A 26,272-nucleotide genomic window follows, 5' to 3' on the forward strand; every position below is an offset into this window, starting at 1 on the left:
TTTTTTAAGTCCTTCTATTGTCTCTTTTATTATTTACAGTGTTTTTTTTTAAAGATTTTATTTATTTATTCTACAGAGATAGAGACAGCCAGCGAGAGAGGGAACACAAGCAGGGGGAGTGGGAGAGGAAGAAGCAAGCTCACAGCAGAAGAGCCTGATGTGGGGCTCGATCCCATAACACCGGGATCACGCCCTGAGCCGAAGGCAGACGCTTAACCGCTGTGCCACCCAGGCGCCCCTATTATTTACAGCGTTTATCTCTAAAGATAGATGAGTTTGTGGCATCGCATCTGAACTGTAAGCTTAATTTATATTTTTAAAACATCACTTTTCTGCATGAAGAATCAAATGTAAGGGGATAGAGTAGATGAGAGGAGAGTGATCAGGAGGCTACCATTTTAGTCCAGGTAAGATACATTTTTTAAAAATACTGGGGTGGTAGTAGTAAAGATAAAAACAAATGAACCAGTTACAGCAATTTAGGAGACAAAACAGACAAGACTCGCCTATATGTTGACTTTGGAGATTTCTGGCTTGATCCACTGAATGAATGGAAGTGTCACTTAATTGTCAAAAACATATCTTACATCCCCACTGGGAGTAAACTTACCACAAAAATACATCCCTTTTTGAAATACATGGGCTTAGGTTTACATTTCCTGATCTGAAGCAGGGTTACACACTCAGAAGAAATGTACCCCCATTTACCTACTTCTCCTTGTCTCATATTCATGACCATGACCAAACTAACAACCTCCCAGTTGCATGCAAATCATAGCTATTAACTATAGAGTCCCCAATGTACACTGGATTTTCAATATTCCACATTAACAATAGGCTAAAAAGTTTTGCCGTTAAGTATATTGGTTACTTAAATACTTAAATATGCTTAAATACTCTATCATTTGATTTTACAACTAGTGATTTAACTTTACATCATCTCTTTCCCCTGTTACGTGTCTGTGATTTCCAGTAAAGGTCTCCAGAAAGCCAATGACCACTGTAAGCCAAGATGAGTAATAGGCTTTGGACTGTGTTTTCTCCTTCAACTTTCAACATTATATGGCAACTGAATACCAGCCCTGTGGGTTTCTACATTTGATCTCAAAGTGTACCTGACTAGGCAGACATGTCTGAGAAGACAGGAAAATTGCAGTCAATGAAGTTCCCATGATATACCAGGATGAAAACAGGTATTTGGAGTCAAACAGATTAAGACACGAACACTTGCTCAACTTCTAGTGAATGGCCTTGGGTAGAATTATTCTATCTGATCCTTTGTTTATTCAAATATAAAACAGAGTTTCACCCTGATGGAACTAAAACAAGTCAAATGCAATCAGGTATTAGATGCTTTGTAAAGTGTAAAGCATTACATATTTCAGTTATTATCTTCATTCTGCCTCTATGTCTTCTATTCTCCACTTGCCATGTAAAATGGTATTATGGATATTATAGTGAGGGTGGGTCATCTTATCTCATCCTTGCTTTATATCTTGTCTGTCTGTTGTCTCTGACCAAGATTTCAGAGAGGCTTGAACTTACAGTGACAAAGGAATATTGCTTTGAGGTACAAGAGAGAAGGAGTCTGTCTTATTAAAAAGTTCCCCAAATTGCAAATAGACCTTTTATACCCCCAATTGCAAAGAGTCCACAAGATCTGTGCCCACCTCTCCTTGCCCAGTGGACAGGTTAAAGCCTTGTCTCAGCCCTCTATTTCCCTCTGGAAAATTTTCTTAGAATTCAAAAATATATTGGCACCAACGGGTTAAAATATAGTACCCACCATTCTGACTAAGACAGCTTTTTCGTTTCCAAAACGCAAACATGCAGGCTCCACAACAGGATAAGCAGACCCATATTATACTCCCCCAGTGAGTGCTCCTTGCCTCAATCATTGTCACAAACTCCCAGAGGCCACAGGGATCATTAAAATAACTATGTTCACTCTGACAGTCTTCTACCAAGTACTTGAATGTATAGGATTTGTGGCCTAAAATATGAAAAGGACACCCAACATACCCTTTAGTGTAACTGTGCCAGAAACTTGGAGGACTAACTTCCCGAGGAGCTTTTGGCTCCGGGGGTTGCAGGTACTCATAGCAACAATATTCCATCTACCCACTTCTCCAAAATAGTTTATTCTAAGGAGAATCAAAATAAAAGTTTGATCCTCAAATCCCACCCCACCCACTCTCCATCATGCCCATTTTCTTAATCCTTAGTTTAGATGTGGATTATCTTCACAGCTCACTGAACCTTGATCAGAGTGAACTTGCTTAGGTCCTGAAAAGCAACAGAAACCTAATCAATGAGTTTTACCCTTGGTATCTACTTTGTAAGAAGAATCGGTTATTAGGAATTTCCAGATCTTCCAAGTGTCAGTCGTTGATATAATCCAGCTGTTGAAATTTGTGATATAGGATACAAGGGGACTCCCTCATTCCAGCTGCCCAAGTGGAGAAAAAAAAATAAAGAGAAAGACAAAGTACATAATTTCCATGTAAATAAATAGGTGAAGAAATGCCCAGATGAGTTTGATTCCCTCCTCTGCCTGTCTACCACCCATGTCCCTTTGACAGCGGGGTCAGTTACTAGAGCATGGCCTTCTGGGACTGCATTCAAGTTGTGCAGTTGCAGGATTCACCTGTTACTGCTTGAGGGACAGAAGCTTGAAGCTGTCATCCAGGATGGACCTCCTGTTGCGTCGTAGCTTTCTCTGACGATGCTGGTACCAGACCACACCACTAAGAGCCAGAGCAATGAGCAGGAGAATGACACTCATAACAATTAAAACAGAAGCCAGCATCTCAATATTCTTTACAGGGATTTGCATGCCCAGCATCCTCACATTCTCTTCTCCAATGTCTCTGAGGATTGTTGCTGAAATGGAATAAGAGAAAAATGGGAACCCTGGCTGGAGAGTACTCTAATGTGGCACTATTTGCAGTCAACTCCTGGGAAAGAGGAAATAACTCTGTTGAAACTGGACAGAGGAACTGCTCCTATCCCTAAAAAGACCAGCTGATGAAGACAGATTTAGAGCTTACAAAGAATTTGTGTAACAAAATGTCACAGCTGAGAAAGCCCTTATGAATTATTGAGGTCCCAATCCCCTCATGGAAAGAACTAAAACTCAGAGTAGAAACAGCCTTGATATATTTCTTCAAATATATAAAAGCTTGTGACATAAAAAAAATACTAATAAAAAGAATTGGATTTGGTTTGCATGTTTCCAGAGGATAGAATGGAGAGCAATGAGTAGAATCTTCAGGGAGGCAATATAACTCAATCGTCTAGTTTATCAATGCTCAATTTGACTATTGGACCATGACAACTGCCTGCCACTGTGCTGTCCAGTCTCTCACTTTTTCAGGTCATGATAATACTGATGTCACATTGACCTTTCCAGGTGAAATAATCTGGTTGTCTTAGTTCCTGGCATACAGACTTTTGCTGATCTCCAATTAACCCACAGAGTAAAACTCAGAATCAAGCCAGGCATTCCAACTCTCACAATCAGGCTCTAATCTGCTTTTTAGAAGTTTTATCTTCTACTCTTTAGCCACAATAACTCATTTGTTTCTCAGAGTAAGTGACCCTCTTTCAGGCTCCCAAGACTTTCTGAAATCCCTTTCTCTCTTCACCTTTCTATACCCATCTTAAATGTTACAGGTCTCTGCAAGGCCTTCTTCAATTTAGCTGGGCAGTTAATGGTCCTTTCTTCTGTGTTCCCAAAGTATCTGTACAGTTTGTATTCCCATGATTTACTTGCCTGGGCCAACTGAACTAATCCCCCTCTCTTCTAGACTTCAGTATCCTGTTTTATAAAATGGTGATAAGAACCATACTTAGCTCAGAGGTTTCTTGTGAGATTTAAGTGAGTTAATATTTATAAGATATTTAGTATAGCACCTGGAAGATAGCAAATGCACAATAACTGATAGTTGTTATTTTTTGCCCTTTTTTTAAACAATGTATACCAGCAGTGCAATTATTGTTTTTGTGTCTCTTTCCATATCTAAACACAAATCTCCTGGAGACTAGTGAGTATGTCTTACTTGTTTTAGTGTCCCTGGAACTCAGCACATGTTTGATAAATATATAAATGGATGAAAGAACATTCTTAAAGAATGGAGAGATGAAATATAATGAGTTCAAATGGAAGCTGGAAAACATCCTTGTTCTGAGATTACATTCTACCATGGACAAATTACCTTGGACAAATTACCTTCCATCTCTCAGTTTCTCATGTGGATATTCGGTTTTATTAGACCAACAGTTTTTGAGGTTTTTTTCCCCATTGTGAAACCTTTCTAACAAGTAAGAGCTTATGAGTATGTATGTACATAGAAATATGTATTATGTGTATCCAAATATACATACAAAATATGTATACACACACACACACACACGTATATGTATGGCATTCTACTCTCTCAGCCTCACTTTACCTTACCCCAATCCCTCCAGGACACACCCTAGTCCCCTGGTTGACAGTTTATAAATTACTTAGGGAGATCATCAGGACTTTTCCAAACATAACTGAAAAAAATTCTCCAGACTAAACTGGAGACTAAATCTCTAAACTAATCTCTAAACTCCAGACTAAATCTCTAACGTCCCTTCTAGCTCTCATAACTTTGAGTTTTTCTCAGTCCAGGTACAAATGGTGTGGGAGAGAATGAAAACACTATTTGGACCTAGTTTAGATAGGACAAGAATTTCTACTTTTTTTGAAGGGCAGAAATGGCTGGTTCCAAAGAATCAGCTATTTGGTATTCCATAGATACAAGAATAAAAATAGCTGATGCAGACTGTATATATGGTATTTGTACTAGTTTCATTTTATCTCTGTGAGTAGTTTATGTCTGTGTTACAGCTGCTTCATGTCCAACCCAGCGAAAACCTGAATTTTCTTCCCCCTCACACATTAGGAGGGAAGCTAAGATAGCAACTTTTAACTGGGGATGAGGTTGTTTTCCTCAATTTAGGAAGTTAGGAGTGGAGGCAAGAGAGAATAAACCTGCTTAGAGAAGCTGAATCTTGGGTTCCTGTGTTTTAAAGTCTTACAGAAATCTTAGAATGCTTCCTGCTAGTATTGTAGTCCATATTTTGGTCAGTGAGTCTCATCTTTTAGAGGCACTACACTTCTCCCCAAGTACATACCACATGTAACTACCCAGTTTGTGCGTTATTCTCCTTACCTTTTCCAATCTCTTTGGTGATGGTGATAGTGCTTACGCGTTCTGGAAAAAGGAAAACAAGAAGATAATTAACTTTGTTTATTATTCCTACCAATCCACAGTTTTGCTGTGGGCATTGGCATTGGTTAGAGGAATTTTTCTGTGGTATCTGAAGCAAAATGAAGGTACCTGGAATTAACTACCTTATGGTCAAAGTAAATATTGGTTTATGGATTTGATTTTGAGTAGTGACAAAAATATAAGCAAAAACATAGGCTTAGGAGTACAAAAAGTAAGTCACCCCTCTGCCATTATGTACATATTTATTGGTACTTCCTACCCACATTTTTTTTTGTCACCCTTTCCTACTCTCCCTTTAGGAAATTTCTATTCCTTGTCAAAACTACATCCCTAAATATTCAAACTCTTCTCAGAACACTTCTTCCTCTTCTGGCTTTAATGAAGCTAAGCTCTTCTCTGAGGACTATGTTTCCTTTATATCCTCTCAATACTGCTTTGAGATAATTGTTCCTCCCCCCCCCTTTTTGTGGTAAATATCTGTCTCATTTAAGGTTTATATTATTTGGTAAGAAAACCCACAACCATTTTTTATCACTGTTACATAGTAGTTATTTTCATTCATGGAATGAAGTGGTAACTGGCTCAGTCTTCCTCTTTCTCAATTCCCACCATTCACCACTCAAGCTTCACAGTTTCTGGAACATTTAACTCCAACAACTTGTACATCTACTCTTATTCTATCAACACCTCCCATGGTCACATTGGTCTTATTATTCAGAACTGCTCCATCTCAGAAATATAAAATCTAACAACAGCCTTCTTCTATTCCTTCAATGCTTTAATGCTATTTATTCCATTTAACCTGTTATCCTCACTTCATAAAGATCTCTAGCTCCTGGATCCTTCAATTTTTTCCCCTAAACTATCAGCTTCATCCTGTCTCCCCCCCCCCATTCCTAGTCTGGCTAGACTCTATGGTATATCACCTCAACTACTAACTTACTAGGAGTGTTAAAAATCATTTACCGAAAACAACAGTAACTGTGCTTTCCCTGTGTTTTGTCTGATTTGCTGAATATTGGTGGAGAAAATTCATGTAATTGTAAATATCAGTATTCTTTGTGTCCAACTTCAGGTCCTCAATGCTGCCTGCCAATAATTAATTGATTTTCCATCACTAAGAGTAAACTTTGTTTTCCCATCTCCTGGAGTGTTATTTCAAACCTTAGCCCAATCTCTTCAAGTTCCTTATCCTACCAACTATCCTTCACTTTCAGCAAATGACTCTGTTTTCTCTCTCACAAATGAAGCAGAGACCATAAAATGGAAATATTTTTTCTGACAAGCCCCTCACCCAAACGTACACATTGATCATTTTCTTTTCTGTCCTTTCTCCCCTTTTAGTAAACAAACAAACAAACAAAAACTTACTCCAGTCTAATTTTTCATTTTAGCTCCAGTTTTCATCCCCTGTTTCCTCACCAGGAACCCGGTTTCAACAATTAGTCCTTTCTTCCCTATCTATCTTCAACTATTTCCTTTGGTTGGCCAGTTAGCACATATGTAGTTGGAACAATATTGACTTAGACTATCGTGAATATAAACAAACAAAAAAGCAAATAGGTGAGCTTTATGGGTGGGCTCATTGTCAGAGGTATGAGCTATCTTTATTCATGGAAGTTCTCTGATGATATGTATTGTGGTAGTATGTTGTCTATTAAATGGTCCAGATTTTGGATAACTCATTATTAGAGACAGATAGAACCTGTTATCTTGAATCTATAGCATATACTTTTTAAAGATTTTATTTATTCATTTGAGAGAGAGAGAGAGAGGATGAGTGAGGGGGGAGAGGCAGAGGGATAGGGAGAAGCAGACTCCCCACTGAGCAGGGACCCCGACATGGAACTCGATCCCAGGTCTTTGGGATCACGACCTGAGCAGAAGGAGATGCTTAGCCGACTGAGCCACCCAGGCACCCTGAATCTATAGCATCTTGATGACACATCAATTCATCACTTAACTTTGGTTCTAAGGACTGACAAAACACAACAAAGAATTCTGTGGACCTATCTGGGTAGTAAGGAATAGTACTAGGAGTAGTGAGTTGAAGCCACATTTTAGCACTATGGGTTACTAGAGAAGAAAGTTTTTCAAAGATACAGGCTATCATAATGGACAATTTCTCTTTCTTCAGGGGTACATAGCAGAATTGTGTTCTCTACCCTGGTTTGATAAGTTTGTTTGAATGCCCAAAGACATTTTTAAACTTTCTATTTCCACTGATAACATGCCAATGACTGGAAATCCTAGACTCAGGTCAAGAGGCTCTTAAACAATTAAGGACCCAAAGACACAAAGTCCATGGTAGCCTAAACTTCTATGTTCTTCGTGACAAACAATTATTGATTGGTAAAGAAATTACCCCAGCAATTCACTCTCCATATAATTATATAAGACAAAACATTTTTTTTTTACCTTTGGTAGCAACTTTTTCTGGGATAAGCTGTAATTGAAGGCCAATATCTCCACCTAGCTTTAGATCAAATTGTTCCAAGACAGAAAGAACTTTTTCACAAGCCCCAAAAAACAGATCAATTAAGAAGTGACTATCAGAATTATATTTTTTTAAAGAAAGGACTCATTTGCAAGATTTCTTGAGATAGCATTTCTAATGATTCTTAAAATAATAAATTCATATTCAAATGACATATATTTCAAAGGAAGCATATCTATGCTAAGCATCAACGCATAGAGCCTAACGAGTTTCAGGTTGGGTCAACCAATGTGAAATCAATAGGTGTCAAAGTAATTAGGAGGTGGCAAGAACAAGGGGGCAAAGGAGAATGAGAAATGTTAGTTGGGAGAACACCTGGGTGGGCATGCTCTGTCTTAAGTAGTGGTTCTTCTGGGATCAGAAAAACAGGTGCAAGGATTTCTGGGATTAACTGGTTCCGGTAGGCTACATAAAGCACTTGAAAATTTCCAGTCTTGGAAAGTAAGACCTTACCTCTTTGGGACAAGACAGTAAAGAGGGTCTCCATACCAGCATGGACATGATCAGAAACATGGCAGTGCATCAGCCATGTACCAGGGTTACTGGCTACCATCTCCACAACCTCAAAGGTCCCCGGAAACAGATCTACCACATCTGCCCGGTAGCTCTCTCCATTCTGAAAAAAAGATTGGGAGTGGGGGAGAGGAAATGAAGGGTAAAGAGATAATCTCAGAGCTTGTAGGAGCTAAAAAAGCTTAGATGTCCCAATCAGGACACGGGACTCCAAGATTCATAGATCAGAGAGCAGCTTAAAGTGTTCACCTATCCATCTTCCCTATAAACCCATCCACACAACCAAATCAACAGAGACCCTCTCTTCCTACTTTTTCTTAAAGTGCCCCAAAGTAAAAGACATTCCAGCTTCCTCTGGGGGCTAAAACTAATATCTCCATACTTTTCAGCAGGCTGACATCTGGGGAATTTAGCTTAAGACTTGACTCCTAGGAAGGAAACACATATTTCCTTTAGAAATTGAACTCAATTTAGTTTCCCTTCCATGCTATCACCTTTATCACACTTCTATATCTTTAATTCTGTATCAATGACTTCAACTCTGCTCCCTTTCCCTAAGACTAAATCTTTTTTTTTAAACCTGTATGTTGTTCATGTAGCTCCTGAATTGAAGTTCTTCTGATAATGGATTGAGAACTTCCATAGATTCTGAGCTATCACTCTGAAGTTTCTGGCTCTGAAGATCACTGTTCACCATCTCTCCAGTCCTTGTCTGATATCCAATTACATTGATTTCTTTAACCTACTTACACCATAAATGAGTTACTCATTTCTTCTATACTAGAAGGAAAAGCTAAGGACTAGAGGGAAGTGACTGACCCTGGAATACACGGCCAAACTAGAATTCCCAGCTCAATTCTCCATGTACAAGATCTCTTCTCTTTTAACTAATACCTTGTTCCTTAAGAAGTTGTTCCCTGCCTCCTTAATGACTATCAAAGCATTCCTCTAATCATTCTTGAGGTACTCAGCCCTTTTCTTACTCACCCGATAAAGGAAGCTCTCTGCATGGAAGTGGACAGTGTGTAGGTCAATATCTTGTCCCATGGCCAGCATGTACCAGGCCACTCGTTCTCCTTGGTACATGGTAAGACCCCTGAGGTTGCTGTAGAGCTTTCCATTAATGGCTGTAAAAAAAAGTTTCATTTCTCTCATTTCAACTTCCCATTGCCACTGCTTTAGAGCTAATCCCTATCATGTCTGATGATAGCAATAACTTGTTAACATCTCTAATCTCTAGCCATTTGCCTCCCTTCAGTCTGTCTTACACATTGGTGTTATCAGAGTGGTCTTTCTAAATAACTAATCTGACCATGTCATTCTACTGCTTAAAATACTATAATAGCTCTCATTCTCAATGGGAAAAAACTGAGATTTTTGCCTAAGATCAGGAACATGGCAGGGATGTCCACTATCACCACTGTTGTTCAACATAGTACTAGAAGTCCTAGCCTCAGCAATCAGACAGCAAAAAGAAATAAAGGGCATCTGAAATGGCAAAGAAGTAGTAAAACTCTCACTCTTCACAGATGATATGATACTTTATGTGGAAAACCCAAAAGACTCCACCCCAAAACTGCTAGAACTCATACAGGAATTCAGTAAAGTAGCAGTATATAAAATCAATGCACGGAAACCAGTTGCATTTCTATACACCAAAAATGAGTCAGAAGAAAGAGAAATTAAGAGATTGATCCCATTTACAATGCACCCAAAGCCATAAGATACCTAGGAATAAATCTAACCAAAGAGGCAAAGGATCTGTACTCTGAAAGCTATAGAATACTCATGAAAGAAATTGAGGAAGACACAAATAAATGGAAAAACGTTCCATGCTCATGGATTGGAAGAACAAATATTATTAAAATGTCTATGCTACCTAGAGCAATCTACACATTCAATGCATTCTCTATCAAAATACAACCAACTTTTTTCACAGAAATGGAATAAATAATCCCAAAATTTGTAAGGAACCAGAAAAGACCCCAAATAGCCAGAGGAATGTTGAAAAAGAAAACCGAAGCTGATGACATCAAAATTCTTGATTTCAAGCTCTATTACAAAGCTGTAATCATCAAGACAGTATTGTACTGACACAAAAATAGACACATAGATCAATGGAACAGAACAGAGAACTCAGAAATGGACCCTCAACTCTATGGTCAACTAATCTTTGACAAAGCAGGAAAGAATATCCAATGGAAAAAAGACAGTCTCTTCAGCAAATGGTGTTGGGAAAATTGGACAGCCACATGCAGAAGAATGAAACTGGACCATTTTCTTACACCATACACAAAAATAGACTCAAAATGGATGAAAGACCTAAATGTGAGACAGGAATCCATCAAAATCCTTGAGGAGAACACAGGCCTCTTTGACCTTGGCCACAGTAACTTCTTCCTAGATACATCTCCAAAGGCAAGGGAAACAAAGGCAAAAATGAACAATTGGGACTTCCTCAAGATAAAAAGCTTTTGCACAGCAAAGGAAACAATCAACAAAAGTAAGGCAACCCACAGAATGGGAGAAGAAATTTGCAAATGACATGTCAGATAAAGGGCTAGTATCCAAAGTCTATAAACAACTTATCAAACTGAACACCTGAAGAACAAATAATCCAATCAAGAAATGGGCAGAAGACATGAACAGACATTTCTTCAAAGAAGACATCAAAATGGCCAACAGACACATGAAAGAGTGCTCAATATCACTTGGCATCAAGGAAATACAAATCAAAACCACAATGAGATACCACCTCACATCAGTCAGAATGGCTAAAATTAACAAGTCATAAAATGAGAAATGTTGGCTAGGATATGGAGAAAGGGGAACCCTCTTACACTCTTGGTGGGAATGCAAGCTGGTGCAACTGTCTGGAAAACCTCAGTATGGAGGTTCCTCAAAAAGTTGAAAATAAAGCTACCCTATGACCCAGCAATTGCACTACTGAGTGTTTACTCCAAAGATACAAATGTGGTACTCCAAAGGGGCACCTGAACCCCAATGTTTATAGCAACAATGTCCATAATAACCAAACAATGGAAAGAGCCCAGATGTCCATTGACAGATGAATGGATAAAGAAGATGTGGTATATATATACAATGGAATATTACACAGCCATCAAAAAATCTTGTCATTTCCAATGATGTGGATGGAACTAGAGGGTATTATACTAAGCGAAATAAGCCAATCAGAGAAAGACAATTATCATATGATCTCACTGATAATGTGGAATTTGAGAAACAAGGCAGAGGATCATAGCAGAAGAGAGGGAAAAAATGAAATGAGACAAAAGCAGAGAGGGAGACAAACCGTAAGAGACTCTTAATCTCAGGAAACAAACTGAGGGTTGCTGGAGCAGAGGGGATGGGTGGGGATGGGGTGGCTGGGTGACGGACACTGAGGAGGGTATGTTTTGTGATGAGCTCTGTGTATTATGTAAAACTGATGTATCACAGACCTGTACTCCTGAAACAAATAATACATCATATGTGAATAATAATTTAAAAAAAAACACTATAATAGCTCTCTCCTGTCTAAAAGATCAAGACCATGGCTCCTTAGTTCAGCCAGCATGGTCCTTCAAAATATAAGCCCAAACCACATTCCCATACTCATGTCTCATTATCTAACACATTTATTCCAATTAGCGCATTTTATTCACCATCCCCCATATGTCACCATATGCATGTTCTTTGTGTACTTGCTCATGCTTCTGATCTTTTCCCCCTAGAAATCCTGCCTTCTTTTATTCATCTTTTCAAAACCCAGTCAGAACTTCACCTTATCCAAGAACACTTGCTTCATCTAGCTCCTCTTAGTACCTCTCATTCCCTGAACATCCATCTACCTCTGAACCCCACCAATATTGTTTGTACCACTATTTGGAACTCACCAGAAACTCCCTTGTACACTTATCTTTTAATTTGTGGAAGCTCATATCCCCAACTAGACTATGGGTTCCTAGTAAGCAGGAAATGAATGTATGTACTATACTAATATAGTTTCCTTGTATTCTTCAGAGCACCAAGCAGACACCTGAGCCTACAACATATGCTAAATAAAAAGAATTTGTCATGTCCTTGAGCTTTATAATGATATTAATGCATGGGCCTCATTATCTGTTTCTTCCCAGGCCATATCCTATGCTCTGAAGACAACAAACTACCCATAGCCATGTTAATTCACATTGTCAGGACTATGTCCGGGACACATTCCTGTTCCCTTCATGTTCTTATGGAGGGGAAGTAATTTTTTACTTTACACTCCAAGAGGGGAAATAATGGGAGGAAAATTTATAGTCTGTTTCTACTTATCCCAACTAAATTGTGAATTTGAAAAAAAGAACTAAAAAATGCTCAACTCCACCTCCTCTGAATCTTCTATCTCTTGAATCAATCTGACCACAGAAAATAATGCAAATAGATTTACTATGCCACTATAGAGAAGATTCTACCCCTGCAAAGGGGAGGGCTATTGTTGTTTATTTATGTCAATGTCAGGGTAGAAAACCTATCCACTACAGGGGTAGTATTAGCAAGTCCATTTAGTTTCAGAAATAAATTGTTTCCAATTAGCCTTCTTAGTAAGCTCACACTTGATCTTAAGATTCTCTATCCTTTTTTTAAATTTTAATTGGTTCAGGAATCTGGAAGAGAAGGGAAGAATATATTATTTATTTTCCCTCAGACCCCAACATTATCTTTCTTTTTTTAAAAATTTTTTTTTATTATGTTAGTCACCATACAGTACATCCCTGGTTTCTGATGTAAAGTTCGATGATTCATTAGTTGCGTATAACACCCAGTGCACCATGCAATACGTGCCCTCCTTACTACCCATCACCAGTCTATCCCATTACCCCACCCTCTCCCCTCTGAAGCCCTCAGTTTGTTTCTCATAGTCCATAGTCTCTCATGCTTCATTCCCCCTTCTGATTACCCCCCTTTCTTTATCCCTTTCTTCCCCTACCGATCTTCCTAGTTCTTATGTTCTGTAGATGAGAGAAATCATATGATAATTGTCTTTCTCTGCTTGACTTATTTCATTTAGCATTATCTCCTCCAGTGCCGTCCATGTTGCAGCAAATGTTGAGAACTCGTTCTTTCTGGTAGCTGAGTAATATGCAATGGAATATTACTCAGCTACCAACATTATCTTTTTTTTTTTTTTAGATTTTATTTATTCATTTGGCAGAGAGAGAGACAGCCAGTGAAAGAGGGAACACAAGCAGGGGGAGTGGCAGAGAAAGAAGCAGGCTCCCAGCAGAGGACCCCGATGTGGGGCACGATCCCAGAACGGCGGGATCACGCCCTGGGCTGAAGGCAGACGCTTAACGACTGAGCCACCCAGGTGCCCCAACATTATCTTTCTATCTCCAGTACCAGCATTCAGAAAGAGCTCAACAGATACCTGATAAATAAGTAGATGGACTGATACCTGAAGAGTTTAGATGAATTAACACATTAACAGATAGAAATGGGCATTAACTAAACAAATGGGCACTAATAAGGCCTAACTATGCCCTAATTCCCTTTTTCTCTGATTTGACAGGAACTAGAAAGTTCACATCATTCATTTTGTGAATCTTCTAGTCCAATGTGAATCACTTTTATTTCCATCAAGGGGAAATTGCTAAAATCTATGTGACAATGAGATACTAATTTTGAGTTCCATTGGAGTCACTATCAAAGCTGCACCTTCTTCGCAGGTCAGGTCAAAGAAATATTGCACTAGAAAGGATGGTGAGAAATCACTTCATACGTTTCAATGTATTTAAGTTATCACTCAGATTTTCTCATTTGTGAAATGATACACAGATCTCTGAAATAAAGGAAGACTTGGATGTACAATTTATTTCCAAAATACATCCAAGCATCAAAAAGCTCTTCATTGTATGTAATAAAAATCCAACATTCTATTCTCTGTAAATTGAAACTTTGTTTTGAAAATAGACTAAAAGACAAGCTGACTTCATCCATCTATATTGGAATCTATTGAGAAAGCAGATCCCAGATTCAGAATGGTAAAGAAATAAGATGATATTGAGAGACTAAACTCAGGATTTTGAAGCAGAGGGCCCATAAGCAGCCAACTCGCCAGGTATACTGAGGGTCATAAACGTCCATCTTATTTTTTAGTGTGTTAAAGTATGCTGGTGTCACTACAACAACTTTAGAGAGTCAGCCTCTTGCTTTATGAATACCTGATCTCATGTGGACTGCTTATCTGCTTTGTGTATATAAATGTACAATAGTTAAGAGACAGTTCTTCTAAGTTGTCCACTTACCACCTTCCTACCTTCCTTCCCATCCTTTCAAGAATTATGCTCCCTTAGGTAGTGATGGGCCTATCATATACCCCCATGCAACCAGTGGGGAGTTCTTTGGAAGAGGGATAGGTTCTTTTCTACAGACCATGCATTTTATTGCTCTCCAGAAAAGCCTCATCCTGTAGGTTAACACGGCCTGACTCTTGGGGCCCATAGGTTGCCACATTCTCTTCCAGATACCAAGACTGGTTCTCATCAAAGATCAAGAATAACAAAGCAAATTCTCGGTCCATGTCATTCCGTCCTCCATAGGGCTTCAGGGTGCCCTTTCGGCAGATGGTCAAGGGTCCAATCAGACCACTATACATGTCCTGAGAATGGGAAAAAGGAAGACACAGTAAACAAAATTGAGTTGTTCCTGGGTAGCAGTTCTTTAAAGGGTGAAAGGCTGACATCCAAGTCTACTGTGCTCAGCACTGTATCATAATGTCTTACATTCATAAGCACCTCCACTTGTTATCTGAATTCATCCTCGGAACCATCTTGGGACACAGGTTAGCTGTACTATCCAACCTATACTATAACTAAGCTGGTCTATCAATCGATCACCAAACCCACAAGCACTTTCACTACCTAGTGCTTTTCCTCATGCTTTTTTTTTTCTTCCTATTATGGCTTCCCCTCTGCCATATACCTTATCTTATGGTATACTGCTGTTTAGATTTCAAGGTTTAAAGTACATGCACCTTCCATTGCGGTGCCTTCTCCAGGTTCCCTTTCATTATCTCCTCCTCCAAGCAGAAGTAATTACTCTCTCATGGACCCTCTATAGCACTTTCCATTATATGGTTTTTACGGAGCTGATAGATAGATGACAGATAGATAGATAGACAGATAGATAGATAGATATACATATATCTGTATCTTAAGATTTTTATCATCCAAAGCACCAAGTAAAATGCCTAAAATAGTCTCTCAATAAATGATTGCTGACAGCAGACTGAATGGTTGGCTAGATAGATAAACTCATTTTCCAGATGAGGAAACAGGGAGATAATTAGTCATCTAAAGTCACTCCAAAGGCAAGAGTGAACCAAATTTGGGGCTAAAACTAAAATCTCTTGACAATCAAACCTAGGCTTTTTAAATGAGAGCATATTGACTTATAGGATCCATGAAAAAGAAAACAAAGAAGAAAACCCTTAGGACAAATATGTGGTGCTACCTATTCCCCTCATCCTTCCTTCTGTCTATTAAAATAAGCCCCATATTTGAGAAATTTTCTCCAAACTATGGGCTCCAGTATTTCAGGGCTGGGCTCTGCCCATTTATGAAACTCACCTCCAGGAAACCAATATTGTCTTTACCTTCATGGGATCCACTGCAGAATAATAGATCCAGGAAACACAAGCAGAATCATTGGGCCCTGGGCCAGACCTTTCTGGGATGTTCCATTGGTAAGTGAGAACCTCGCCTAGGAAGGATAATAAGGATTGCCAGTTGGGCCATGTCAAATTTTCCCCCCAAATCTCAGGTCCCCCAAGAGGCTGTGGTGAGTGAGTCTCAGGACCTTTAATATCTTTTTCTATTATTTCCATGCCAGTCTCCATTCTATTTTTGTGACTTTGTTTTTCTCCCTCCTGAGACACCCTCAGCCTCTCTTCTACTGTCCCTATCTTTAAGAGCCCAGGTCCAATCCTCTGGTAAAGCAGTTCTGATATTGTTCTCTCCGCTTACAATGTCCTCCCTCCTTCCTTTTTTGGTTCTCCTTTTCCTGCTGCTGCTTCTTATATTCAGTTGTTTCCCCAAGGCTCTGTCCTTAGTCCCCTCCTTCCTTTCTCCATACTCTCTCTATGGAAGCTTTTAGCTACCTTCTGGTGTCAGTTATGATCTATGTATTGGTAATTCATAAACACTTAACCAGATCTCCCTTGCCATTAAGCTCCAATCTGAAATTTTTAATTAGATACTGGACATCTTTTGAAGATTATCCTGACAACACATCAAAAACCAAAATTGTTCTGAATTCACCTCCCTCCTTTGAAAAAAGAACCTTTTAACTTAATGTGTGATCCCATCATCTAGTAATGATATCAAAACCCTTCTATTTACCCAGACTCAAAACTTTAGTCTTCTTTGTCTTCCCACCTTTACACAGTCTGCATGCAACCAAATAGTAAGTTCTTTTGATTATACCTCTATAATTCATTGTATTGCCATTCTATCCTCCTTCCAATTCCCAATACTACTGCCTTAGGATAGATCCTTATTTTCTCAAATGAACTATTACAAAACCCCCTAACATGTTTCCCTGCCTCCAAGTTTTGTCCTCTCCAATCCATCTTCTAATTGATGTCATATTAATTTTATAACAGTTTTACTGAGCTGTAATTTTCATATCATACAACTCACCCATTTAAAGTGTACAATTCAATAGTTTTTAGTATATTCACAGGATTTTGTAACATCACCACAATTTTTAAAAGATCATTACCACTAAAAAAAAAATCTCTTCACTCTTTAGCCATCATTCCCTGATCACCTGCTCACCCAAGCCCTGAACAACCACTAATCTACTTTATGTCTCTATAGATATGCCCATTTTGAGTATTTTATACAAATTCAATTATACAGGATGGATGTCAGCAAATTGGTAAACTAAGGAGGTCTCAATGCTCATTTCTTCCCACCATAACAATGGAAAATAAGGAATAAACAACTATATACCCACACAAATAGCTCTAAGAGAGCTTCAGAATATAATGAAGAAATTGTAGCAACATGTTCAGGTAAAAACCTGAACATTGCTATATAAAAAGAGCGTAGGAAGTATATTACCTACATCATCCCTGTCTGATGCAGCTGGTACCAAGGGGAACAGTCATGGGGGAAGAGAAAAGAAGGTGGACCCTAGCAACCCTCACCACCACCACCACCAGGGAGTCTTTCTTGGCACTGACCCCAGCTGACTGAGCTGCCTTGAGTCCATGCCCTTCTGCTACTTCTACAAGCAAGGATCATTACCACCCTGCCCCAACCCAAGAAAAAGTTGTAGCTTATATGCCCCCTCAAAGCTTATCTTTTCCCCTAAGGAGAAGCCCCAAGGAGCCACTGCCAACCTTCCCTCTCCCCACGGAGTCACAGGTTATTTGCTCCCAGCTCCACAAGGAGTCATTGCCACTGTGTTTCCTCAGAGAAGGAGCTACTACTGCTATACTCCCTTAGGAGACACCACCATGACATCCTCCCAAGAAGCTGCTACCATTTCATGCCCCACACCCAGAAAAAACTGCTGCTCTTCTGCTCATTCCCTCTGAGGAAAGAATCACCAATATTGGATTTTTCAGGAGAAGGAGCCATTGTTTTCTGCCCTACCCCAGAAGGCACTGTTGCACTCCACATACCCCACCAAGAAGAAGCTGCTTTAACTCTCCACCCAAAGACCCACAGACATTCTGTTCCCCCAGAAGGAGACATCAACAGACCCAAACCCCCCAAGAAAGAGCCACTTATGTCCTGTCCCCCCACAAGGAGCCACCACCTCTGTGTTCCCCCAGGGTAGAAACCACTACTGCACTGATCCTCAATACAAGGAGCTGCTGTTGCTAAGCCCCCAAAAGTAGCCAGCTCTGCTATGGCTTCCTTACTCAGAAGGAACCATTGCTGCTCCACTCCCCCAGAAGCAGCTGCCACTTTTCACTTTCTTGATGGTATATTGTGAAGCACACTTTTTTTTTTAACTTTGAGGAAGTCCAATTTATTTATTTTTTAGTCACTTATGCTTTTAGTGTTGTATCTAAGAACCATTTTCTAACTCAAGGTCACAAATTTTTATGTTTTCTTTTAAATTTTTTGTAACTTTAGCTCTTACATTAAGGTGTTTGACCCATCTTGAGTTAGTTTTTCTATATGGTGAGAGGTAGAGGGTCCAATTCCATTGTTTTGCATGCCAATATCTACTATATCTCAGCACCATTTGTTGAAAAGACTATAATTTCTCCATTAAATAGTCTTGGCACCCTTGATAAAAATTAATTGACCATAAATATAAGGGTTTATTTCTGTACTCTCAATTCTATTCCTTTAGTCTATGTATCTTTATGCCATTACAACAAGTCTTGATTATTGTTAACTTTATAGTAAGTTTTGAAATGGGTAAGTTAAGTTCTCCAGTTTTGTTATTCTTTTTGAAGATTGTTTTTGCTATGTGATATCAATTTTTTGTTCAAGTCATTCTTCTGTTCAAAATTTTAATGGCTCCCTTACACCCAAAGAGTGAAGTCTAAACACTTTATCCAAGCATCTAAGTGCTTTCTAACTCAGCCCTGACTTTTCTTTTAGCCTTATTTCTTACTCTTCCTACTTCTGCAAAATAGACACTGGCCAAACTTAACTAATTATTTACCTCTGAGCATATCCCATACTTTCACAGCTCCATGTTTTGATCATGTTCTCTTTACCTAAACCATCCTCCAACCTTTCCACTGAGTTTTAGATTCCTTTATTCAACTGCCTACTTGACACTTAAAGTTGTTTAATTTTCATCTCAAACTCAACATATCAAAAATATATCTTTGACTTCTCTATCAAATCTACTCCTCCTGTCTCAGTAGTGAAACCAATTGTTCAAGACAAAAATCAGGAGCTTTTTTTTGGTTCTTTTCCCCCATATCTCATATCCATTGACACTTTCTGAGGGATCTACCTAAGAAATATATCCCCATCCATCCATTTCTATTTGTTTCCACAGCTACTACCCTAGTCTATGCTATCATCTTCTGTCACCTGAACAACCATAATAGATATCTAAATGGTCCCTCCCATAACACATGCCCCACATAAAAACAAATGTAACCTTTTAAAATATAAAGTAGACAATGCTACCTCCCTGCAACAGCTTTCCATTACTATTACAATGAAATAAAAGCTCCTTACTATGAATTGCAAGACTTAACATAATATCTCTGATTTTTGTTTATCTCTCCAAATCCATTTCCTACTCTTACCTGTATTGCTCAGTATGCTATAGCTACACTGCCTCCTTCTTACTCCTCAAACACACTGAGATTATTCCTGTTTCAAGCTATTTATACTGATGGGTCAAGCTGTTCTGAAATTTTCTTAATTGGATTATTCCTATGTATCATTCAAATATCAGTCCAAATATCATTTCCTCAGAGGGGTCTGTGTTTTTTTTAATTATAACACGAAATCATTTTATTGTAAAGCCATTAAAAAGTGGTAATTGAATGAATGAAACCTCACGAATGAAAGAATAAAATTATCTTGCTTTCTCTTTCCTATCTTTTTTAAATTTTTTATTACATTATGTTAGTCACCATACAATACATCATTAGTTTTTGATGTAGTGTTCCATGATTCATTGCTTGCATAAAACACCCAGAGCTCCATGCAATATGTGCCCTCCTTCATAGCCATCACCAGCCTTCCCAATCCCCCACCCCCTCCCCTCTGAAACCCTCAGGTTGTTTCCCAGAGTCCATAGTCTCTTGTGGTTCATTCCCCCTTCTGTTTACCCCCCTTCATTCTTTACTTCCTTCTCCTACCAATCTCCCTGCTATTTCTTATGTTCCATAAATGAGTGAAACCATATGATAATTGTCTTTCTCTGCTTGACTTATTTCACTTAGCATAATCTCCTCCAGCCCCGTCCATGTTGCTGCAAATGTTGGGTAATTGTTCCTTCTGATGGCTGAGTAATATTCCATTGTATATATGAACCACATCTTCTTAATCCATTTGTCAGTTGAAGGGCATCTCAGCTCCTTCCATAATTTAGCTATTATGGACAATGCTGCTATGAACATTAGAGTGCATGTGGCCCTTCTCCACTACGTCTGTATCTTCGGGGTAAATACCCAGTAGTGCAATTGTTGGACCATAAGGTAGCTCTATTTTTAACTTTTTGAGGGACCTCCACACTCAGAGGGGCCTGTTCTGACCATAGTAGACAAGCTTTCACCTCTGTATCCAGATAAATAAAGAATTCGTGAGTCAACAATATGAAAACAAACAACCCCATTAAAAATAGGTACATTTTTGAAAAGACATTTCACTATTTTGAACTCTAAGGATCAGGAAGATGTGGCAGAGTAGAGAATCCTAGGCTCGCTTCATCCCATGAACACAATGAGATAACTATCAAATCAACTTAAATACCACAGACATTGACCTAAAGTCTGATGGAACAGAATTCACAACTAAAAGGAGAGAAGAGGCCACATCAAAGGAGGTAGGAAGTGTGGAAACATAGTTAAGGGAAAAATTGGACCACAACTGCTGTGGAGGGGAGGGGGAAGGGTGAGAGAGAGAGAAGCACATAGGGAATTCACAAATTTGTTTCCCCAAAATCATTGACTTGGAAAATGAGGGGGGCTGAATTTTGTGAGTTCTAACAATCACCTGGGCTTAAAACCTGGAGCTTTAAAAGTTAGTGGGATTGGCTGGGATAGAGCCTGGAGGGCACTGCATTGTTCCTGGAGAGAAAGCAGGCAAACAATTCTGGGGCAGATAGCATGGAAACAGCGATCTGAAAAATGCCTTGGGCAAAGAGTTGGGAGATAATTTGGTCTCTCAGATTGTGTCCCTGAGAGGCAATGTTCAGGGAGACAACTCTCCAGGAACAAAGGAGCTGGCCAGTGCCATCTTCCTCCCCTACCCCTCAGTATAAACACAGAACCACCTGTGGGAAGCAACATAGCACCAACACTAGCTGTCTAACTTAACTTACACCAAGGCCCACCACCTGTGCTCTGGTGGAACTGCCCTTCTCAGTCATCTTGCCTCAGGCCCAGTGTGGTGATCCCTTCCCCAAGAAGGCCAGCACAAACACCTGCCCACACCATGTCTCCTGACCAGAGAGTTTGCAGGGCCTCACTTCCTGTGAAAGTGGTGACAGGACTCATTTCACAAGCAGATCAGAACACACCTAATTAAAACTCACCACATTCAGCCAGAACCAAACACTGACCACAGCAGGCAAGGAGAACATCTACAGACTGGCCTAGAGGAAAGAACAGCCAAAACACAAAAGCAGAGTGCATGCAGCACACACCAGAGATACTCCCTGAAGCACCAGGCCCTGGGCAATACATAACATCTTCTTCATTACATTATATTACTTTCAGAGGCAGGAGACATAACAGGCTTTTCCAAAGCAGAAGAAGACAGACACTTAGACATGAAAAAAAGAGGAATTTATTCCAAATGAAAGAAAAAGATAAGCCATAGCCAGATATCTAAGCAAAACGATATAAGTAACATACCTGATGAAGAATTTAAAGCAATGATTATAAGGGTACTCACTGGGCTTGAGAAAAGAATAGAAGACATCAGTGAGACCCTTACCACAGAGATACAAGTCAAAAAAATCAATCAGAGAAGAAGAGTGCATTAAGTAAGATTAGAAACACATTTGATGCAATGAACAGCAGGCTAGAAGAAGCAGAGGAATGAATTTGTGACCTAGGAGATAAAGTAATAGAAAGTAATGGAGCTGAACAAAAGAGAGAAATAAGAATTATGCAACATGAAAACAAACTTAGGGAACTCAATGACTCCATCAAATGCAATAATATTCGTATTATAGGAGTCCCACAAGAAGAAGAAGAGAGAAAAGGGACCAAAAAATTTATTTGAAGAAATAATAGCTGAAAACTTCCCTTATCCAGGGCAAGGAAACAAACATCTAAATCCAAGAGGCACAGAGAACTCCCATCAAAATCAACTGAAACAGGACAACACCAAGACATACTGTAATTAAATTGGCAAAATACAATGAGAAATAAAAATTTTAAAAGAAATAAAAGAAGTCCTTAACTTACAAAGGAAAACACATAAGGGAAGATAGAGATTTTTCAACAGAATCCTGGTAAGCCAGAGGAAGTAGAATGATATATTCAAAGTGATGAATGGGGAAAATCTGCAGCCAAGAATTTTTTATCCAGCAAGGCTATCATTCAGAACAGAAGGAGATTTGTATGTCTACCTTGGAGAAATGTCTTTTCATGAAATACTCAACATCACTCAGCATCAGAGAAATACAAATCAAAACTACAATGAGATACCACTTTATATCAGTCAGAATGTCTAAAATCTACAACTCAGGAAACAACAGATGTTGGCTAGGATGCAGAGAAAGGGGAAACCTCTTACACTGTTGGTGGGAATGTCAACTGGTGCAGCCACTCTGGAAAACAGTATGGAGGTTCCTCAAAAAGTTAAAAGTAGAACTACCCCATGATGCCACAATTGCACTACTAGGTATTTACCTAAAGGATACAAAAATACTAATTTGAAGGGAAACATGCACCCGATGTTTGTAGCAGCATAATCTATAACACCTAAATTATGGAAAGAACCCAAATGTCTATTGACAGATGAATGGATAAAGAAGATGCCATATATATATATATATATATATATATATATATATATATATATAGTCATCAAAAAGACTGAAATCTTGCAGATGAATGGATAAAGAAGATGCCATATATATATATATATATATATATATATATATATATCAGTCATCAAAAAGAATGAAATCTTGCCATTTGTATATATATATATATGTCATCAAAATATATATATATATATGTCATATATATATATATGTCATCAAAATATATATATATATGTCATATATATATATGTCATCAAAAAGAATGAAATCTTGCAGATGAATGGATAAAGAAGATATATATATATATATCTATATCAGTCATCAAAAAGAATGAAATCTTGCCATTTGCAGTGATGTGGATGGAACTAGAGAGTATTATGCTAAGTGAAATAAGTCAGTCAGAGAAAGAAAAATACCATATGATTTCACTCGTATGTGGATTTAAGAAACAAAACAGATGAACATAGGGGAAGGGAAGGAAAAATAAAATAGATGAAAACAGAGAGGGAGGCAAACAATGAGAGACTCAACTATAGGAAACAAATGGAAGATTGCTGGAAGAGAGGTGGCTGGGGGTTGGGGTAACTGGGTAATGAGCATTAAAGAGGACACGAAGTAATCAGTACTGGGTGTTATACGCTACTGATACATCACTAAATTCTACCTCTGAAAATAATAATATAGTTTATGTTAATTAAATTAAATTAAAATCAAAAATTTTAAAAATAAAATTAATTTAAATGCAAAAAAATTAAAAAATAAAACATTGAAGGGGAGATAAAGATTTTGCCAGACAAACAAAAACTAAAGGACTTCATGACCACCAAACCACCCCTGCAAGAAATATTAAAGGGGACAATTTGAATGCAAAGGGGAAACTAAAAATGACAGCATAAAGGCAGGAAACACAAAAGCAGTAAAAATGAATATTTCTGTAAAAAAAATCAGTGAAGAAACTGACACACACAAAGAGAATATAAAATATAATAACATATACCTGAAATGTGTGGAGGAGAGGAGTAAAAAATGGGTTCAAACTTGAATAACCATCAACTTAATATAGACTGCTATTTCCAGAAGAGGTTACATACAACATAATGGTAACCATATATCAAAACCCACTAATAAACATGCAAAGAATGAAGAGAAAAAAATCTAAAAATATCACTAAATAAAAACAGCAAAACACGAAGAAGATAAAGACAAAAAAGGATCAGAGAACATCTCCAAAAATAAAAGAAGTGATAAAATGACAATAAATACATATCTATCAATAATTACTTTGAATGTAAATGCCTTAAAGACTTCAGTCTAAACTTATAGGGTGTCAGAATGGATAAGAAACAAGACCCATCTATATGCTGCCTACAAGAGATTCATTTTAGATATAAAGACACCTAGAGATTGAAAGGGAGGGGATGGAGAAACACTTATCATACAAATGAATAGTAAAAAGAAACCAGGGGTAACAATATTCTATTGAAGAAACTAGACTTGAAAAGAAAGACTGCAACAAGAGATGAAGAAGGGCAGTATATCATAATAAAGGGGAAAATCTGATAAGAATATATAACAATTGTATATATGTAGGCACCCAACATGAGAGCATCCAAATATATAAAACAATAACAAAAATAAAGGAACTAATTGATAATAATCCAGTAAGAGTAGGGGATTTTAACACTGCACTTACACCAATGGAGAGATCATCTAAACAGAAAATGAACAAGGAAACAATGGATCTGATGGACACTCTGGATCAGATGGACATAACAGATATATTCAAAACATTCCATCCTAAAACAGCAGAATAAACATTCTTTTCAAGTACACATGGAACATTCTCCAGGAAAGATCACATATTAGATCACAAATAAGGCCTGAATAAATGCAAAAAGATTGAAGTCATACCATGCAACTTTTCTGACCATAAAGCTATGAAACTAAAAGTCAACCACAAGAAAAAATCTGGAAAGACCACAAATACATGGAGGCTAAACAACATGCTACTAAACAATGAATGGGTAATCCAGGATATCAAAGAATAAATAAAAAAGAATACATGGTAATAAATGAAAATGAAAACATCACAGTCCAAAAACTTTGGGATGCAGCAGAAGTGGTCCTAAGAGGGACCTAAGAGGTCCTGTAAAAATACAGGCCTACCTCAAAAAGCAAGAAAAAATCTCAAATAAACAACCTAAGTTTGCACCTAAAAGAACTAGAAACAAACAAACAAACAAAGCCTAAAGCCAGTAGAAGGAAGGATATAATAAATATTAGAGCATAAATAAATGATACAGAAGCTAAAAACAAAAAACAATAGAACAAACGAATGAAACCAGGAGGTGGTTCTTCAAAAAAATTAACAAAATTATAAACCTCTATCCAGACTTACCAAAAATAAAGACAAAAGAACCAAATATTTTAAATCACAAAGGACAGAGAAAAAATAACAACCAACACCACCGAAGTACAAATAAATATAGGAAAATATTATGAAAATTTATATGCCAACAAATTTGACAACCTGAAGAATTAGATAAATTCCTAGAAACATATAAATTACAGAAACTGAAACAGGAAGAAATAGAAAACTTGAACAGACTGATAACCAACAAAAATGGAATCCATAATGAAAAAAAAAAAACTAACAACAGGCTCCTGGCTGGCTCAGTTGGTAGAGCATGCAACTGTTGGTCTCAGGGTTGTAAGTTAGAGCACCACGGTGAGTGTAGAGATCACTGAAAAACAAAATCTTAAAAGAAAAAAAATAAAACAACTTCTAACAGAAGTCAAGGACCAGATGGTTTCATAGGTGAGTTCTACCAAACATGTAAAGAAAAGTTAATACCTACACTTCTGAAACTATTCCAAAAACTGGGGAAGGAAGGAAAACGTCCAAATTCATTCTATAATGCCAGCATTACTCTGAAACCAAACCAGATAAAGACACAACTAAAGAAGAACTACAGGCCAATATCTCTGATGAACACAAACACAAAAATCCTCAAGAAAATACTAGCAAACCAAATCCAATAATACATTTAAAAAATCATTCAACACAATCAATTGGAATTTACTCCTGGGTTGCAAGGGTGGTTCAATATTTGCAAATCAATCAATGTGATATATCACATTAATAAAAGAAATGATAAGAGCCATATGATCATTTCACTAAATGAAGAAAAAGCATTTGACAAAGTACAGCATCCATTCATGATAAAGACCCCCAGCAAAGTAGGGTTAGAGGGACCATATCTCAACATAATAAAGGCCATATTTGAAAAACCCA

The 26,272-nt window shown here is 38.0% G+C and overlaps 1 protein-coding gene across 8 annotated transcripts in view; it reads right to left on the minus strand.

Annotated features, from left to right (window-relative positions):
- Window positions 1-2,650: 2,650 nt before the first annotated feature.
- Window positions 2,651-26,272, minus strand: part of HEPH (hephaestin) — a 94,722-nt gene continuing 71,100 nt past the window's right edge. For 6 of the 8 annotated variants that reach the window (XM_087860399.1, XM_087860400.1, XM_087860395.1 and 3 more), the window contains 6 exons: window positions 15,917-16,023; window positions 14,695-14,920; window positions 9,265-9,404; window positions 8,218-8,380; window positions 5,208-5,249; window positions 2,651-2,883 (listed from right to left, as the gene is read on the minus strand). In XM_087860399.1, coding sequence (XP_087716525.1) covers window positions 2,651-2,883; window positions 5,208-5,249; window positions 8,218-8,380; window positions 9,265-9,404; window positions 14,695-14,920; window positions 15,917-16,023 — 911 coding nt within the window. The remainder of the gene's footprint in view (window positions 2,884-5,207; window positions 5,250-8,217; window positions 8,381-9,264; window positions 9,405-14,694; window positions 14,921-15,916; window positions 16,024-26,272) is intronic. The other 2 variants (XM_087860402.1, XM_087860398.1) reach the window with 1 other exon arrangement.

This window comes from Ursus americanus, chromosome X (genome assembly GCF_024610735.1).
Source record: "Ursus americanus isolate L20-20 chromosome X, mUrsAme1.1.p, whole genome shotgun sequence".
NCBI lineage: Eukaryota > Metazoa > Chordata > Mammalia > Carnivora > Ursidae > Ursus > Ursus americanus.